General features: G+C 39.8%; 1 protein-coding gene across 1 annotated transcript; it reads left to right on the plus strand.

Annotated features, from left to right (window-relative positions):
* Positions 1–15,968: 15,968 nt before the first annotated feature.
* LOC145101091 (RNA-binding KH domain-containing protein RCF3-like) lies at positions 15,969–19,119 on the plus strand. Its single transcript, XM_079038256.1, has 8 exons — positions 15,969–16,106; positions 16,749–17,345; positions 17,427–17,795; positions 17,865–18,119; positions 18,205–18,405; positions 18,483–18,532; positions 18,666–18,737; positions 18,845–19,119. Exons 2-7 carry the CDS (start codon positions 16,788–16,790, stop codon positions 18,712–18,714), a joined length of 1,482 nt encoding a protein of 493 aa, XP_078894382.1. The 5' UTR covers positions 15,969–16,106; positions 16,749–16,787; the 3' UTR covers positions 18,715–18,737; positions 18,845–19,119.
* Positions 19,120–20,285: the final 1,166 nt, after the last annotated feature.

Here is a 20,285-nt window from a genome sequence, read left to right on the forward strand (position 1 = left end):
GATAGGGGTAGTCAACCTTAGTTGTGAAAGTGTTAATTAGAGGTATATGATGTTATAGGAGGATTATAGCTCGGAGGATCGAGCGCGAGTGATTTCCGGGATTCGCGAATTATCGAGATACACGAGGTGAGTCTTCTCACTATACTTTACCTTGAGTAGGTAATCAGAGTTATGTGACAGAGTATTTGTATGTTATATGTATGTTATGTGTTGTACTGCATTATTTCTATGTGATTTATGTTGTGCATGCTTAAAGAGTTGGAACCGGAAGGTTCCCAGAGTTAGAACCAGAGGGTTCACAGAGTAGGGTCTACGGACCCACAGAGTTATAGCCTCGAGTGGCTAATATGTGTTATGTGTGGTATTTTGGGGAACTCACTAAGCTTTGTGCTTACAGTGTTGGTGTTTATTGTTTCAGGTACTAGTGATGACCATGGGAAGGCGCCGACTTGATCAGTACACACACATGGGATTTTATGATATGTGATCTTGGGATTCGTTGTATGACATTGATTGGAGTTTCAAACACTGATTTTTTATGAAAAATTAAATGAATATGTTTTTAAATTATGCGAAAAATTATTTTGAAAAATACGGTGTTACAAGTTGGTATCAGAGCCTTGGTTTGAGGGATTCGAGTACACCTTCGGGCGTATTTGAACTCAAACTGAGGATTTGAGAAGTATTTCAAAAAGAATAAAAGATTTTTTTTGGATGAACACAGAGCAGAGTTGTGTGTACGATCAGTCCGCGCCCGAACGGTGATTTCCCAAAATACCCTCATGTTATGTGATATTGATATTGATATGATGTATTCTCATGCTAGAGTAAGCTAGGTACTCCTATTAGGACTAGGGTGGCCTGATTTGTGATGCCTTAGTCTAGGGAGAGGTGAGCTGCTATGAGATGCTTGAGAGTGAGTAGGTAGCAGCGAGGGGCTTATGAGAGATTTGTTAGAAAGTGGATTGTGCATGATAGAGTACTTGGAATTTGGGATCCGAAGAGGAGGACTTGGGGTGTATGCTGATACGGTGTGGACAGTAGTATTGGGCCCGTACTACTGAAAGCACCGGAGCGGTGTATAGCCCAAGTAGGAATCTTTGGAATACCAAGGATCAAGGAGGGATGAGTTGTCGAGTGTGAGTATGCTCGAATGCATTCTAATTTATCGTATGTTGTATTTTAGAGGTAGATCATGGTGAGGACACGTCTGATGCCTGAGAGCAGTGAGACCAGTGATGAGGAGATCCGCCGGATCATCCTCGAGGAGGTGGCTGCGGCCATAAGGGCAGAGATACCAGAGATGTTCGGGTCTATTAAGACCATGTTGATTGAGACCTTCGACGAGCGTTATGCCGCTCTTTCTGAGGCTGCTGTTGCAGCGGCTACCGCAGCTATTGATGGGACCCAGGACCTGGTGGCGGCTATGAGATGGATTTCTGACATAGAGGGGTGTTTCTTCACTTGCTCAACTCCTGAGCATTTGAAGGTTCGGTTCGCGCTGAACCAGCTTCGCTTGGGAGCGAAGGACTGGTGGAAGTTTGTGACGGCACACTTTACGCCTGCTGAGCTTGCGGCAGTGACCTGGGAGAGGTTCACTGCCATGTTCCGAGATGAGTACGTTCCCCAAGTGGAGAGGAAGCGTTTGGCCCAAGAGTTTCTGACCCTCAAGCAGGGTACTGAGTCTGTTATGGTGATTACCAGGATGTTCCATGAGAGGGCGATGTTCTGCCCTGAGCACGTGTCCACGGAGCAGGCACGTATGAGCCGATATTTGAGTATCTTGAGGCGAGACATTCGGGAGTTCGCGGCGAACTCCTCGTACCGGAAATTTGCCGAGCTTCAGGAAAATGCCCGGAAGAGGGAGATTGAGCTAGAGACTCAGGCCAGGGAGGAGGCGGAGTCTCAGGGGAGGGATCGGCGACCGACACAGTCTCAACCGGCAGCCAAGCAGGCCAAGCCCGCTGATCCCAAACCAGGGAGCCAGAAGGGCCGCACTTATGGGAAGTGTGGCAAGGGTCATGATGGAGTATGTAGAGCGGGATCTTGCTACAAGTGTGGCAAGGAGGGGCACATGGCCAAGGACTGCCCCAAGGGGTTTGCGGTGTGCTTTCACTGCAACCAGACCGGACACCGAAAGGCAGAGTGTCCGCAATTGCGAGGTTCATCTCAGGGATCTGCCCCTGCCGCCATCAGAGCTACCGAGAGTCGGCCAGTGAAGGCCGAGGCGCCAAGAGCACGAGGGAGAGCTTTTCAGCTAACCGCGGAGGAGGTCCGCGCAGCACCCGATGTCGTGGCTGGTATGTATTCTTTCGTGTATTTATTTTGATGTTGTGATATTATGCTTATATTATGTTATGCGTAGGTACTTTTCTTGTGAATTCTATACCTGCCTTGGTGTTATTTGAATCGGGTGCGAGTCGGTCTTTTGTATCTTTGGCTTTTAGTCAGCATATCAGTGTTAGTCGTGAGGCGTTGAGTTGGCCTCTGAGAGTTTCCATAGCTGACGAGAGGGTGATATATGCCACGGAAGTTCTCCGAGGGTGCGTAGTCGAGATTTTCGGTGTTGAGTTCCCGATTGATCTGGTTCCTATTGCAATGGGCGATGTCTGTGTCATTGTGGGCATGGACTGGTTGAGCAGATTCGGTGCGGTTATCGACTGCGAGTGACAGCTGGTGACCATACGAGACCCTAGTGAGGGAGTTCTTACGGTGTACGGCGAGGGTACACGTTCTGGATCAGCGTTTTGTTCGGCCGCTAGGGCAAGGCAATGTCTACAGCAGGGCTGTAAGGGTTTTGTGGCGTATATGATGGATACGCGGTCGGATTCTGAGAGACCGAGGTCTGTTGAGGAGGTTCCGGTAGTGCATGAGTTCCCTGATGCATTTCCTGAGGAGTTGTCGGGTGTGCCTCCTGTGAGGCAAGTGGAGTTCGGTATCGATTTGGTTCCGGGGGCCGCGCCTATCGCTAAGGTGCCTTATCGCCTTGCACCTCCAGAGATGCAAGAGTTATCCTCGCAGCTTCAGGAGCTGCTGGGGAAGGGGTTTATTCGGCCGGGCAGCTCGCCGTGGGGAGCGCCTATCCTGTTCGTCAAGAAGAAGGATGGTTCACACCGGATGTGCATTGATTACCGGGAGTTGAACAAGCTGATGGTCAAGAACCGTTACCCGTTGCTGAGGATCGACGATTTGTTCGATCAGTTACAGGGAGCATCTTGGTTTTCCAAGATCGATTTGAGGTCTGGATATCATCAGGTGAGAGTGCGGGATGAGGACGTCCAGAAGACAGCGTTCAGGACGTGTTATGGGCATTACGAGTTTGTGGTGATGCCTTTTGGGCTCACCAATGCCCCGGCAGTGTTCATGGATCTCATGAACCGAGTGTGTAGGCCGATGTTGGATCGGTCGGTGATTGTATTTATCGATGATATTTTGGTATATTCGAGATCTAGAGAGCAGCATGAGGAGCATTTGATAGAGGTTCTCGGAGTTCTGAGATCGGAGAGGCTTTATGCCAAATTCTCCAAGTGTGATTTCTGGTTGCGGGAGGTCCAGTTCTTAGGACATTTCGTTAACCAGGAAGGGATATTGGTCGACCCGGCCAAAGTTGAGGCGGTGATGAGTTGGGAGGTGCCGAGGTCACCCTCCGAGATCAGGAGTTTTCTAGGGTTGGCAGGGTATTATCGGAGATTTATCAAGGATTTCTCAAAAATCGCAGTGCCACTCACCAGGTTGACCCGAAAGGGTGTTGCTTTTTCATGGGGCCCCGAGCAGCAGGCCTCCTTTGAGACACTTCGCCAAAGGTTATGCGAAGCACCGGTGTTAGCCCTCCCGGAAGGGATGGAGGACTTTGTGGTATACTGTGACGCATCGATTTTGGGATTGGGGCGGTGCTGATGCAGAGAGGGCATGTGATAGCATATGCATCGAGGCAGCTGAAGCCTCATGAGATGAGATATCCCACCCATGATGTAGAGTTGGGGGCAGTGGTGTTCGCCCTCAAGATTTGGCGTCACTACCTGTATGGGGTTCGGCGTATGATATACACGGACCATAAGAGTTTGAAATATTTGATGGATCAGCCCAACCTAAATATGCGACAGAGAAGGTGGTTGGATGTGGTCAAGGATTATGATTGTGAGATCCTGTACCACCCAGGCAAGGCTAATGTTGTAGCCGATGCACTGAGCCGCAGGGCGGAGAGCACCCCGATGCGGGAGATATGTTTGAGATTGACCGTGATAGCTCTAGTGTTGGATGCCATCCGTGGGGCACAGGTCGAGGCTGTGCAACCTGAGATGCAGAAGAAAAAACAGGTTGTTGGTTTGGTTTCAGAGTTCGTTACCGATGGTCGGGGGCTTATGACATTTCAGGGGCGTATCTGGGTGCCGTTTGTGGGAGGAACACGTACAATTTTGATGGAAGAGGCTCATCGGTCGAAATTTTCGATCCATCCTGGGGCCACTAAGATGTATTTGGACCTGAGGAAGGAGTATTGGTGGCCCTATATGAAGAAGGATGTTGCATGGTTTGTTGAGAGGTGCTTGACCTGCCGTAGGGTTAAGGCCGAGCACCAGAGGCCATATGGTAAGTTGCAGCCGTTGGAGGTTCCCGAATGGAAGTGGGAACAAATCACCATGGATTTTATCACCAAATTACCAAGGACTGCCAGGGGAGTTGATGCAATTTGGGTGATTGTGGACAGGTTGACGAAGAGCGCTCACTTTCTTGCTATCAGCGAGAGTTCTTCAGCAGAGAAATTGGCAGAGGTGTACGTGAGGGAAGTGGTATCTCGGCATGGGGTGATGATCTCGATTGTTTCAGACCGAGATGTGCGTTTCACTTCCAGGTTCTGGAAGAAGTTTCATGAGGAGTTGGGTACTAGGCTGCATTTTAGTACCGCATATCATCCCCAGACAGACGGTCAGAGTGAGCGGATGATTTAGACGCTCGAGGACATGCTCCGGGCATGTGTATTGGATTTTGGGGGTAGTTGGGATGTGTACTTGCCCTTGGCAGAGTTTTCCTACAACAACAACCATCATTCGAGCATTGGTATGCCGCCCTTTGAGCTGTTGTATGGGAGGAGGTGCCGGACCCCCATTTGTTGGGGAGAGGTTGGTCAGCGTGTGATGGGCAGTACAGAGATCGTGCTTCAGACGACAGAGCAGATCCAGCAGGTCAGACAGAGGTTGTTGACCGCTCATAGTCGTTAGAAGAGCTATACAGACAGACGTCGGTCCGAGCTTTAGTTTCAGGTCAGCGACCTTGTGCTCCTGAAGGTCTCTCCTTGGAAAGGAGTGATTCGATTCAGGAAGGGGGCAAGTTGGGGCCCCGGTATATTGGTCCTTTCCGAGTGATCGCGAGGGTAGGCCGGGTAGCCTATCGTTTGGATTTTCCAGCAGAGTTGGGGCAGATTCACGACACTTTTCATGTGTCGCAGCTAAGGAAGTGTATAGCCGATGAGTCGGCAGTGGTTCCATTAGAGGATATTCAGGTGGATGTGAGCCTGAATTATGCTGAGAGACCAGTGGCAATCAGAGATCGAAAAGTCAAGGTTCTGAGGAACAATGAGGTACCCCTGGTTTTGGTTCAGTGGCAGCATCGGAAGGGGTCCGAGATGACTTGGGAACCGGAGTGTGAGATGCGTGAGCAGCATCCAGAGTTATTTGCAGAGCGAGACTTCGAGGGCGAAGTCTAGTTCTAGTGGGGGAGAATTGTAACAGCCCGGATTCCCAGGTATTATTCATTTATTTATTTTTGGTAATTTGTGAGGAGACTCGGCGAGTTGGAGCCTAGACTCGCCGAGTATGATCGCGGATTTGGACACGGGTTCGCGTCCGGACTCGGCGAGTCCACGCTGTTTAATGAAACCCTAATTTCCCGGCCCTAAGCCCTATTTAAAGGGCCTTATAACCCTTCATTGCGGCTACCTTCGACCTTGAGAGCACCAGAGCACCTGTGAGTCCTTGTGAGTGAGAAAAGAGGCCATTATTCATCATCTTTGTGTGTGTTAGCAAGAAGGGAAGAGGAAGGCCAAACTAGGAGGGTTGGGGAGCTCGGATCTACTTCCATTTTGGCAGAGGAAGCTATTTGAGGTATTATTCAGAGCTTATTCTCATGTTTTTATGTATATGGTCAAATCTAGGGTTTCTTCATGCCTTGTATGCCTTGTAATTGGAGTGTGAGAGGTCCCTTTGGGAATTGGTACCTAGATCTGGATCTTAGTAGGTCCAGAAAGTGCCAAATGCCCTGCTTTATGCCTATCCTTTTGAGTTGGGGACTTAGGTTACCATTTTAGATGTCATTTCACCAAAAGAAGCCTTGTAAGCGTTGCATGGTAGCCAAGATTGTATCTTTATGTGATAAATGTGCTTGGAAGGACTAGATCTATGAGTTACTGGAGCGGATCTGACCTCAGGAGTAAGTTTGAGTTCATGCATGGCTTAGACTCGCCGAGTCCGAAGAACAGACTCGGCGAGTAGCATGAAGATGGCCTTTAACCACTCAGCGAGTGGTCTTACCGAGTTATGGGTTGACTCAGTGAGTCAGGGAGAGTCAGAGAGGGTTGACAATCGGACTGAGTCAAGCTGGAACTCGCTGAGTTGTTCTTGAGACTCGGCGAGTTGAGTCGTGGTGGCCCCGCGATTCGTGCCAGGTGGAACTCGTCGAGTCAGGGATGTACTCGACGTGTCAAGAGAGGATCCTAAGGAGTCAATGAACACGTATAGACTCGCCGAGTCGCTCTAGTGCACTCGCCGAGTCCGGTCAAAGTTGACCGTTGACCAGAGTTGACCAGTGTTGACTTGATAGGGGTAGTCAACCTTAGTTGTGAAAGTGTTAATTAGAGGTATATGATGTTATAGGAGGATTATAGCTCGGAGGATCGAGCGCGAGTGATTTCCGGGATTCGCGAATTATCGAGATACACGAGGTGAGTCTTCTCACTATACTTTACCTTGAGTAGGTAATCAGAGTTATGTGACAGAGTATTTGTATGTTATATGTATGTTATGTGTTGTACTGCATTATTTCTATGTGATTTATGTTGTGCATGCTTAAAGAGTTGGAACCGGAAGGTTCCCAGAGTTAGAACCAGAGGGTTCACAGAGTAGGGTCTACGGACCCACAGAGTTATAGCCTCGAGTGGCTAATATGTGTTATGTGTGGTATTTTGGGGAACTCACTAAGCTTTGTGCTTACAGTGTTGGTGTTTATTGTTTCAGGTACTAGTGATGACCATGGGAAGGCGCCGACTTGATCAGTACACACACATGGGATTTTATGATATGTGATCTTGGGATTCGTTGTATGACATTGATTGGAGTTTCAAACACTGATGTTTTATGAAAAATTAAATGAATATGTTTTTAAATTATGCGAAAAATTATTTTGAAAAATACGGTGTTACACCTCTACAAACTGAAAAAGCCCCAAGGTGAGCTTCATACCCCATGTTTTCGAGTGTACATTCTTTATTTGGGGGGGGATACAAGTCAAAATCTTGTTTAAATCCTTGAATATTTGCTTGCATGTGTATATTTTATATGTTTATATGTGTTGAAATGTTGTGATCCCATGCTAAAAATCCATGAACTCGAGATTTGTACAAGTCTCAAGTTGTTGGAAACAAAGTTATCGTGTGTAGTTCACATGTTTGATGTTATGTAAAAAATGTTTTCTTTAATATGTGATAGAATCACTATTATGTCAAGGAAAATGTTAAAACAAAATTTTGGTCATGAAAGCTTGAAAATGGAGAAATATGGAAATTTACACTCAAAATGGTAAATTTTTGAATATATACATTTTTACCACAAACACTTGTAAAAATGGGTCATTTATGACAATTTTGGTAAAAATGGGTCATTTATGACAATTTTGGTAAAAATGGGTCATTTATGACAATTATGGTAAAAATTGGTCATTTATGACAATTACAGTAAAAATGGCTCATTTATGATAATTGTGGTAAAAATGTTATAAATATATTAGTTTCAATTTGAATATTTATAAAAAGAGTTTATAAATAAACCTATCAAAATGGTGAACTAAACCTACTTTTAAGACACAAAAGTTGCATGTCATAATCTGTCTATCATTATGGCTTTTGAACACTCCTAGTGAACGGTTTAATTATACGACAAGAATTATTGCATGTCATAAATTGTAGTCGAAAATACACACTAGTAACATTATTTATAATATTAAATAATTGGATTCAATGTTTGCGTAAATTTTGTTGAGGCTCTTGTGAGACATTCCTTCACCGTACCTACATAGCGTACATCGTAAGTCTCGTAGTTATAACTAGAGTCTCTTGGAGGGAGAGCGAGATAATTATGTATAGATCTATACGGGGTTGACACCCCCACTCCTGAGCTGTTCGTTACAGCTAGACAGGCCAGTCTAGGGTGACAAATATCTTTAGAAACCGACGCCTGAAGAACGTCAAGAAAGACGCGTTAGTCATATTAGTATGGTTATAATGACTCAAATAGAGAATAACAACATTATTTGAATTTACGAAGAACATGCACTCTACTAGTTTTATAAAATACAAATTATGTTTCGTCTATTTTGTAAACTAATTTCACCACTCCGGACTTAGGGTTTGTAGGACCACAACACTTTTATATACAAAAAATATAGGATTTTTTGGGGTCATACTCTTTTCAAATACAAACAAAGGAAAACAAAGAACATGCATGCAAATACATAGGATTTTAGAACGAGACTCACAAACTACTTTTATAGAAAATCTTGGATTTTCTGGAGTTTTACAACCTATTATAAACAAAGATGTTACAAAGTTTTCTTACAAATATGCTTATGAACTCACCAACCTTCTATGTTGACGCTTTTCAAAACGAATTGTATTCTCAGGGACTAAGTAAGCAGGTTCTGCAGCTATGGATTTTTGGATAATTATTGTATTTTTGAAATATCATGCATTGTGTTATTTTTGGATGTAATATCATTAACAAATAAAAAGTTGTAAACAATGCACGTTGGTATCTGGAATGTATGATGTTTGGTTGCTATGTCTCATTTGTAATCAACTGTTATGATATTACAAGATGAATTCACCCTTCTCCGGACGTTTCCGTCGTCCCAGTTCGGGGGTGTGACATAAACCCTCATTGGGTCTCTAATTTTTGGCCATCATATCCCTCAAAGGAATTCCAAAAATTCCCTCCTCTCTCCTCTCTCTTCAATAGCCTCCAACTTCTAGTGTTTAGGTGTGAGCCATCAGAGGCATGAGATTTCTGGTGGTAGCTTTCTGAAGATCCACAAAGAATGAATTCAAGTTTGTTTACAATAATAAACTAAAAGGTATGTTTTCTAATAACCCTTCTGTAATTTTGAAAATAGCAATCTACTTTAGGGTTCTTGAATTCAAATTGTTATTTGCATATCATAGTGAGAACATAGATCCTTTATGGTGTATGCGGATTTAGGGTTTTATGTTTTCCGCCAAAAATATGATTTTTGTTATCTATAAAACCCATCACAAGTTCCTACAAAGTTGTGTGAATTTTTTTGATTTCAGTATGAATACTGTGTTTCCAGTAGTACGGGGCCATACTACCTTCCACACCCATCCATACTTTCCTCAAGAATCGTCCCAAAATCCCTACATCACTTCCCTATAGTCTCACATTTATTCTCTTGCATAACAATGTACCTATACATTATATAACTTCCTAGGCATTCCTAGGATTTTTACTCACTATTCGTGCACTGAAAAGTCATTGCTAATGCTGACAAATCTACTTTAGGGTTCTTGAATTCAAATTGTTATTTGCATATCATAGTGAGAACATAGATCCTTTATGGTGTATGCGGATTTAGGGTTTTATGTTTTCCGCCAAAAATATGATTTTTGTTATCTATAAAACCCATCACAAGTTCCTACAAAGTTGTGTGAATTTTTTTGATTCCAGTATGAATATTGTGTTTCCAGTAGTATGGGGCCATACTACCTTCCACACCCATCCATACTTTCCTCAAGAATCGTCCCAAAACCCCTACATCACTTCCCTATAGTCTCACATATATTCTCTTGCATAACAATGTACCTACACATTATATAACTTCCTAGGCATTCCTAGGATTTTTACTCACTATTCGTGCACTGAAAAGTCATTGCTAATGCTGACAAATCATCTCATGAATGCAAGTTGTACATATCCAGGATAAGATAGACATTAAAATAAATGTATCTACCTTAAGGATTTCATCAAACAAGAACATACAATAAAGATGAATCAAAGATTCTAAGGTTATCTAATACTAGGCATGCACCACCCTAAAGCATTCATCGAGCAATTTATCATTACTAGCATCAACCCTAAAGAACTCAAAGAAAACGCATATCATGCATAAAAAGGCATCTCTCCTAAATCTGCCTTCGAACATTCAAACCCTAAGCATATCCTTAGCCTATCTATATCATTCATAACATATCATAACATAAATCACATAACAACCATGTATGGGTATTTTGGGAATCACTTACCGGAGCTTTGGGTGATCACATGCATCACACTCCTTTTGTTTTATAAAACCGTTTTAGAAAAACATTTTGTAAAAATGTTTTCTTAACCCTCATTTTAAGTTCACACTCACCCCGTGTTAACCCGAATCCCTCAAACCAAGGATTTGCTACCAACTTGTAACATCCCAAAATATAGAGTAAAATTTATATTTTTAAATAAACTAATAACCATTTGATATCAATCCAAGCAAAAGATATTCGAAATATGAGTTTGAAGTTCCAATCAATAATCAGAGTAAAGTCATAAAAACATATAGTGTGGAATCTCTAATGGATGCGATGCAATCAGACCGAGCTCTTCCCTTTGCTACCAAAAATACCTGAAACATTTAAAACTTAAAATGTAAGCACAAAGCTTCGTGAGTTCCTAAAGATACCACATACATCACACCATAATGGGCCCGACCTTGAATAATGGACCTCGTCCTGAATATTGGACCTTGTTCTAAAGAATGGTCCCCATCCCGAATAACTGGGCCCCACCCATCATACATACAAAAATACAAGCAAGCTTCATAAAGACAACAAGCATACATTGACACCTCGTGTCCTGTATAGTATAGTGAGATGACTCACCTCATAGAAAATCATATAATCACCACAGGTTGCGAGAAATGTGAAGGTCGGTACTACAAACCACCTAAGCATTTAAAATCAAAGGCTAATCCCCTATTTATGACCCTAAAGCATAAAGTTTGACCATAAGTCAAATTGGTAAAAAAAAGTTAACCGTCAACCGTCACCAACCATCGCGTCATGGTGTACACCTTGATCGGGTCGCGATCAATAAAAGAAAAGGTAGCCGTAACTAGGCCTCGTGTACCATGCCACTACTAGCCATTCACAATGTCACAACTAGCCATTCACTGCACCGTGGTGAACATTCATAACAACTTATTCCATTAAGCTCTTAACCTGAAAGTCCAAGGCCCTAAAGTTTAGATATGGATTGATTTACTCTCTAAATGGATAAAGTTTCTAAATTTATCCATCTCTTTCACTCCATAACCCAAATTCTTAACCCTAACTAAGATTGGGACCAAAAATCATACATGGATTGAAGGAAAAGCATGCAAAGACATTTTTCTTCCATTAACCACGTCTAGAAGATGATTTAATCAAGAGAAATGTCCTAGAGCTCCCTAAACTTCAAGGAGCTCAATAAAATGGACAAAAGGGACCTAAACTAGATCTAATTGAAAAGGACTCAAAGGTAGCAACTTTATACCTCCAAGATCTCAAAAACAAAGAAGAAATGCTAGATCTAGACTTAAACAAAACTTCAATGCAACAAAAACCTCTTCCTCCGCTCACTTCTTTACAAAAGATGAACAAATTAAGGTCAAAACCACAAATCTCAAGAACTATGGAGGGGGGGGGGGGGAGGGGGGCTATGGTTTCTTTGGAGGTGATGGAGGCTAATGATGGAGAGAACCCTAACCATCATATCCCTCAAAATTGGGCTCAAGGCCCGTGACCTTGAGTTTTTAACCCAACCGCCACCGCGCCGTTGCCAACATCCAACCATGCTGCCGACGTAGCAGTGTCGCGGTGGTCTCAACCACCGCGTCACGATCAGTCACAATTTCAAGGACATAGATACCAAAATGAAAGATTGATGTCATAGAACAATACATGATAATTGTATGTTACATATAATGATAATATATGATATTTGTCTAATATGTCCATGCTCATTGTTTGGTCATGATGATCGACAAAAAACAATAAAATGATTACACTTTCTTTTATTGCATTGCCCTCCCTAATTGTATTCACACCACACATATATACATCAAACAGAATTCATATATCTTTAATGTTGTTTGAAACTGTTTTTTCTTATCAAGACATTGTATTTGTAATGTTTTTCTTATGAAGGAAATATATTTTAAAGGAACCTACCCAATTATAGAGCAAAAAGAAGTCTTGTAATAGGATAACATTTCTATGAAATCATCTCTTGAAGTTGATCACACACCAATCAAATTTGTTGCTATAAAACCATAAAGGGATAAAAAATATGATAAACATTCTCTGACGCTTTACCCTCCTTAATTATATTTACACCACACACATATACACATTAAACAAAAAATCAATATATATTTAATGCTTTCTTTTTTTGTACGAGAGGGTTTGTGGTTAGCAGTTACTACATCAAAACAATTAGTATCGCGAAACCATCAATGCCTAGAATAGAACTCGAGACCTTCAATCTAAGAGGCAAAGCCTCTACCAAATGTACTAGTCCCACATTGGCAATATATCTTTAATGTTGTTTTAAACTTTTTTCTTAATGTTATTTTAAAGGAATATGCCCAATTATAGAGTAAAAATCAACATATCTTTAATGTTGTTTTAAGCATTGTATTTGTATAACAATGCTATTGCTATGAAATCATCTATCGAAGTTGCTTACAAACCAATCAACGCTATTGCTATAAAACCACAAGGGAACAAAAAAAAATATGATAAACATTTTCAACGCTTTACTAGACAAATATATAAGCTTTCTAAACACTGTCAAATGAAAGAAATATAAATCTTTTCATTCATTAAGAGGGTGTTTGGCTAAGCATAAAAAAGAAGTTTTTAACTTATTACCAGTTCCATACCAGTATAAGTTAAAATGAGTGTTTGGGTTAACTGTGTTTTAAAACATCTTATAGCGGTGTGGAATAGGAGATAAGTCACTTTTGATAAGTTATTAACCCCTAAATTCTAGAAACCCCTAATAGTTTATAGTTGTCCAACATTTCTATGAAGCATTTTTTTTTTGTCATTTAGTCAAACACTAAAAATGGTTTATCAACTTATAACATTTTGACATCGGATAAACTAATCCAACCACTTTTTTAAAAAAATCCCTTCTGACACCGCTATAAGCTAATAGACTATAAGTTAAAAAGTGATAACCACTTTTAAATAAGCTTAACGAAACATCCACTAAGTCATTCATAATGTGATATATGAGAGCAAATTTAATCGACACCGCTATATATTTAAGTTTTCAACTTGACATAAATAGTTACCATAAAGGGGAATTTTAGTCTTTCACACAATTACATCTTTAAATCCGGTTTGTGATATATATATATATATATATATATATATATATATATATATATATATATATATATATATATAGAGAGAGAGAGAGAGAAAGAGAGAGAGAGAGAGAGAGAGACTTAAGTTATTCTATTTTAACTAATTATTATGCGGATATCGTATGCTATGAGAATTACTAAGAGAATAAGTTGTTTAGCAATGCGAATATGTTCAGTCTTACATAACTATTGTCATTAACACACATTCTCACTAATTAAATCGTCTATAAACTTATTATACACTTATTATTATTATTCTCATTTCTGTCAGAATGTTTAATGGTTCGTATTCTGTCAGAATGAAAATGAGTGAAAAACGATGTGTGAGAACAAAAATAAATAATAATTACCAAGAATACATGAAAATGACGATATTTTTGTAAGCTTGAACGTATTCACATTGCTAAACAACTTATTCTCTTAGTAATTCCCATAACATACGATATCCGCACAATAATTAGTTAGAATAGTTGAACACACACACACACACACACATATATATATATATATATATATATATATATATATATATATATATATATATAGGGAGTGGTTCAAATGAGAACCAAAAAAGTTTAAGAACCGTAAGAACCTCTAACTTTAGATGTTTATAAAGAGTTTAGGGTTTAGGGTTTAGGGTTGTTTAGGGTTTAGGGTTTATAAACACCCTAAACCCTTTATTAACATCTAAAATTAAAGGTTCTTACGGTTCTTAACCTTTTTTGGTTCTCATTTGAACCTTTACCTATATATATATATATATATATATATATATATATATATATATATATATATATATATATATATATATATATAAGTTTTGTCGATAGGTTTGTAGGTTTCTCAATTTCGAAGAAAGGAATCTCTCATCTCGTCTCAAAGAGGTAGAGCTTCGTCAAATCAAACATGTGGAGACGATGAAACTTCATTGGGTTTAAGGTCGCCGACGAATCCAACGTGCTGAAGGGTTTCTTCAGTCAGAGATGATAGAAGGAGGGGAATGGGATTCATGTGTGGCGTTTCTGGAACGGTGGGCGGCGACGTATGTAGCGTTTATGGAAAAGAGAAAGCAATGGATGCTTGTGGTCCACTGGTTGCCGTAGTACATGTATGACCTTTTTGGAACGAAGAATGAAAGCGGTAAAAAAGGAGGAGATTAATGACAGTTTTTTTTCTCACGGATTGTTGTGGATGATTCTTTGGAGCACACAGTCGCAAACCAACGGACGTGAAATGGTGGCATAAATGGATGCCGCCAGAGAGGGAGAAGATTTTGGTGGCGATGTAGAAGGTTTGTCGGTGTGTGTTGATGGTGGTGTAGATTGGTTCATCAGAGATGATATTAGTAGTTGCAAGAGGCTGTCTGTAGATTCTTGGAAGAGAGATTGAGACGATGCGTGGGAGTGAAAATTGGAGTGGGTTGTACAAACTCATAAATTATTTAAAGTACTTTTTTTTTTTTAAATTATAAAAAAACTGAAAAAGAAAAATGTAAAGGGCAAAAACGAATTTCATATTGGTCAGGGACGAAAATCGCAACCAAACAAATTATAACGACCGTCCGAATGCGAAAAAAAAAAGATAGGATCAAACGTGAAATTTGAGCAAACCACAAGGATAGTTTCAATAATTTGTTCCTATTTAAAATGAGGGTGAACAAATATGTCATGGTACTAAACTAAATCGGTACAATATCATATGCTTCTTTTCATTATTCAATTATTACTTTTCTCCCATTTTGGTTTTGGTACTTTCGGTTCGATACCAGGTCGGTATGGTTCCGTTATTTTTCTCGCTTCTAAATTTAAAATAATTATTTTTTAACCGAACTGGAACCGGTATGGTACCCTATACTTTGGGTTGATATTTGATTCTTCTTTTTTGCCATTTCGGTTCGGTTTGATTTTGGTACCAAAGTCATCTCTCTAATTATATGACCCATACAATTACCAAAGTCAAGAAATGTAACTTCCATATGTTAGATATAAATATTTTGCCTAAATATAGGTATGGTTTCTTGCTTCAACGTTTACGGTGTTTGTCTCAATAAAAGGTCGATGTTTCGAACCTCCATTTTGAGCGTTTTCCATCAACGTTAGGTATTGTTGCTAAAAATCTGCTAATTTAATTTTTAATGGTTCGGGTTTCAAAAACTTGTACTTATCTAACACCACATGCACTCCCGCCGCATCGGTTGGGGTTCAAACCTAGTTTAAAACAATTATCCATATCATATTTGTATCTTAAAAAGTAAAAGGGGTTAAGTGTCATTTTCACTATTTGGAGGGTACTAAATGTAACTAAACTAAAGTAACGCCGTAACGGTGCCCCTCTTTTGGTGCTCAAACCCTACTACAGAAATTGAACACAACCGCTACAGTACCTCACACATATCGTGCTCGGTCTTCTCCTTCATCCACTCAACTCCGCACGCAGTAAGCATTCTTCAATGATTCTCGTTCGAATTATATTACATTTATTGAGAAGTTTTGACTATATATCACCAAGTTTATATTTTCATTCCAACATTTGATCGATGTGGTAAACTTGAATAGATCTTTGTGTTCGCAATTCGCTATTTCTAGAGGTTCTCTATAAAATTTCATTGTAATAGTTATCGTATACAAAAATTAATCCCTTACCTTGTTTGTGTGGAGAATTACCCACAGAAACGCTCTATCCGCTAACGAATTTAAAGAGCTTGTTTCCGAATCTGAACTTCTCTTTTTAGGAAATCGATGAACTAATGTTATACGTTCGTAAAAGAGTACATTTTGATTGTTACAATCAAATGATCAATAGTTTTTTGGTTGTGACCAGTTCTTTTTCTTGTACCGATTAGTGCAAGAACTCGTATCCTTTTAGGGTTTTTAACTAAGATATAACGAATTGGTAATTATAGCAATTTATAAGCTTGGAAAAAGCGCATGCCTTTTTGTCGTTCTTCGAAAGAGGAAGAATAACGATTAGTGAGATGTACAATACACTTAACCAATGCTCGAATTTGATGGATTTGAGCGACTACTATGTGTTTATCAGCCATATGTATTCATTGTGCTATATCTTTCCTGTTTCAGACTTTCATCGAGAGTGATTTCTCATAGTAGTTTCTGCTAATGGCTGGACAGAAGAACGACTATGGGAAAAAATCCCATTATCAACCTGATTTCCATGGAAATGAAGGAGGCAACAGAACAGATGAGAGGGAATCACATGGTATTGGGCCAGAAGATACAGTGTATCGTTACTTATGTCCTAGTAGAAAAATCGGAAGCATAATTGGAAGAGGTGGAGAAATAGTAAAGCAATTAAGATTAGACACTCAAGCCAAGATTAGAATCAATGAATCCATTCCAGGATGTGAAGAGCGTGTTGTCATCATCTACAGTTCAAGTGAAGAAACAAACAGTTTTGGAGATAACAATGATCTTGTTTCACCTGCACAGGATGCTCTGTTTAAGGTCCATGACAGAATTGTTATCGAAGAAGATGAGTTTGATGAAAGTCAACAAATTACTGTGAGAATGCTTGTTCCTTCTGATCAAATTGGATGTGTGATTGGAAAAGGTGGACAAGTTATCCAAAACATACGTAGTGAAACACACGCACAAATCCGTATTCTAAGCAATGAACATCTTCCAAATTGTGCATTGAATTCTGATGAACTTCTCCAGGTATATAAAGTTATAAAAAATCTTTTTACTAAAACTCTTAAAAACTTTGTTGATTGTTCTAAAAGAGTTATGATATTGTAGATAAGTGGGGACACTATAGTTGTAAGGAAAGCTTTATATCAATTAGCATCTCGCCTCCATGAAAATCCATCAAGATCTCAACATCTACTATTGTCATCACCGAGTCTTCATAGAGGAGGGTACATGGGCCCACATTCCGGGGCCCCACCTGTGGGTTTAGTCTCTTTAATGGGTCCTTATGGGAATAATGGAGGGGATTGGAGGGAATTCTCACTTCGTTTTGTTTGTCCAACTGATAACATTGGAGCTGTGATTGGAAAAGGTGGTGTGATTATCAAACAAATGAGGCAAGAATCTGGTGCTAACATTAAAGTTGATAGTTCTTCTGCTGAAGGAGATGATTGTCTCATAACCGTATCTGCAAAAGAGGTATTACTTTTAACAAGATTTATGTTGTTATGATCTTTTATTTATATACTTTTTTTATTTTTTATACAGGTGTTTGAAGATTCATCTCCAACAATTGATGCAGCTATGCGTTTGCAGCCTCGATGCAGTGAGAAAAGTGAAAAAGATTCTGGAGTTTTTGTAATCACTACTCGTTTGCTTGTTCCAAGTTCAAGAATCGGATGTTTAATTGGTAAAGGTGGAGCCATTATTTCTGAAATGAGAAATTTAACAAGAGCAAATATTCGTATTTTGAACACCGAAAATCTCCCCAAAGTTGCATCTGAAGATGAAGAAATGGTCCAGGTATTCTTCTTCTTCTTCTTCTCTCTCTCTCTCTCTCACACACACACAGAGTTGATGATGGAGATGTTAATAATGGTTTGTATAGATAACCGGAGACATTAATGCTGCAAGTAGTGCGCTTTTACAAGTGGCTACACGATTAAGAGCAAATGTGTTTGAAATGTCAATGGAAATGGCGGATGGATCAAGATATGGAAATTCCCGTGGACGTGGGAATTCGTCTCATTCCGGAAGATATGATCAGGATTTGCCACCGGGCGACGGTTATGGTGGGCCCCAGTCCCAGGTAAGAATTTAATGAACCCTACTTTTTTTTTTTGATTCTTTTAAGGTAAACCGGAATTGATGTTTTATTTTTGTTAGGTTTCCGGGAGTGGTTATGGTGCTTACTCTGGTCGCCCTGCTAGTGGCAGGTAAAAATTCATTGTTTTTTTTACATATGACATGACAGAACAGATGATGATGGTTTTGTACTGTGTTTGACTTGTATTTGACCGGTCAATGGAATATTATTTTAGATTATAATAATTAGTTTGATGTGATTAGGGCATCTAGTCCGAATCCCATTGCTCATGGAAAACATCATGGCTATTAAGTTTTTGGGTTCTTTTGCTTAAGGTACATATTACATAACCAATTTTCATTCACTCATAATTCATATTTAGATTAAACATGTATTTAATTCTAATGATGTTTTTCTTTTTTGACCTTTTGAATCGAAACAGCTGTGAGCTGTGATGCCTGAAGGCTGGATATAAACGAGAAGAGAAGAAGGCGAGGGCATTATAGTACATTGTAATTATGTTTTCGTTAGAGAATATTTATCTGTCTTCTACTTAGATACCAAAATGTGAACTCCATGCTTATATAGACCATTTTGACCTTGATGTTTTTCGTGCTATAGGGGGATTTTTTTTCTATTTTTTATTTTTGTCTGTAAATTTTATAACAGGAATCGTGGTTGTTTTCTATATTCAACACAATTAAAGATTTTGAAGAATTAGGGTTTGGAAAAAGGTATGGATTTCTTGTCTATCTTGATGCATATTCGTTATATATTTGTTAAAAAAAATGTTCTATCTTGATTCATATTCGTTATATATTTGTTAAAAAAAATGTTGGTTTGATTCCCGTTTAATTGTATTATTTATTTGCTTGATTCTTGTTCATGTTTATATGAGATTTTCTTAGACTGATCGGTATGTGCCATAACGAGAAACGAAGTGTCTTGCTTGGATGGTCATAACGGGACACCCCCCCCCCCCAAACTTGTTGCATCTTGTCGAGCAAGTCTCATGGGCGTTGCGACGAATTGAAACGGGAAAAATGAGACCCTTGGCTTTAATGACTGTTTGCAACGGTCGATATTCAAAATATTTTTTTTACCTTTATATATATATATATATATATATATATATATATATATATACTCATTTAATTCAGTTTTTACATCTTTTTAACATTTTCTCTATATTTTATACACTTTCTTAATCAAAAAATGAAACAAAACGGGGTAAACGCCCCCCCCCCCCCCCCCCCCCTCCATCGTCAAACCCAAACACACAATCACACATAACCTCGCGTTTCGGATTCGCGGGTTATGAAATTTATTTCAACCTTTTATCGTCTCAAGGCTCACCAAAAATTTCATATCAAGGCGCCGCTTTCAATCCCGCTTCACCGCCACTTCAATTTCCCAACTCACATTTCCTTCAACAAAATCTATTTGGTCAAAACCCAAATTTACAACAAAATCTTTTCCCTACTTTTGCTTCGATCTAACAAACAACCAACCAACTATCGCCTACAACACAACAATCGGTTGAAGTGGAAGCGTGGGGTAGTAGGAGAGGGAAAGGGAAAGGTAAATCGATAGCGGCTGAAACAAAAAATGCAGACGTTACACAATGGTGGACACAGGAGGAAGAATATGCTTTGACGGCGGCTTGGTGTGCTACTTCAAAAGACGAACTCATTGAAATTGGAATGAAGAAAGGAGCTTATTGGGGGGCGGTGCGCGATAAGTTTCACGCTATTTTAAAGAAAAATCTGTATCGCAACAATGACATGTTGAGCAGCAAATGGGGTCAAATAACTAAGCGGTGCAACAAATTCAACGGTATTTACAACTGGCTCCAGGCGTAACAACAAAGTGGAACCAGCGAC

Source organism: Lactuca serriola, chromosome 4 (assembly GCF_051521515.1).
Source record: "Lactuca serriola cultivar US96UC23 chromosome 4, Lser_US96UC23_V15, whole genome shotgun sequence".
In the NCBI taxonomy this organism is placed as follows: Eukaryota; Viridiplantae; Streptophyta; class Magnoliopsida; order Asterales; family Asteraceae; genus Lactuca; species Lactuca serriola.

Excerpts from the sequence above, each read along its gene's own strand:
- LOC145101091 (XM_079038256.1), top strand. The coding sequence starts at position 16,788 with ATGGCTGGACAGAAGAACGACTATGGGAAAAAATCCCATTATCAACCT. Across the intron at positions 17,346-17,426 it reads ATTCTGATGAACTTCTCCAG|ATAAGTGGGGACACTATAGT; the intron begins GTATATAAAGTT and ends ATGATATTGTAG. Across the intron at positions 18,406-18,482 it reads ATGGTGGGCCCCAGTCCCAG|GTTTCCGGGAGTGGTTATGG; the intron begins GTAAGAATTTAA and ends TATTTTTGTTAG.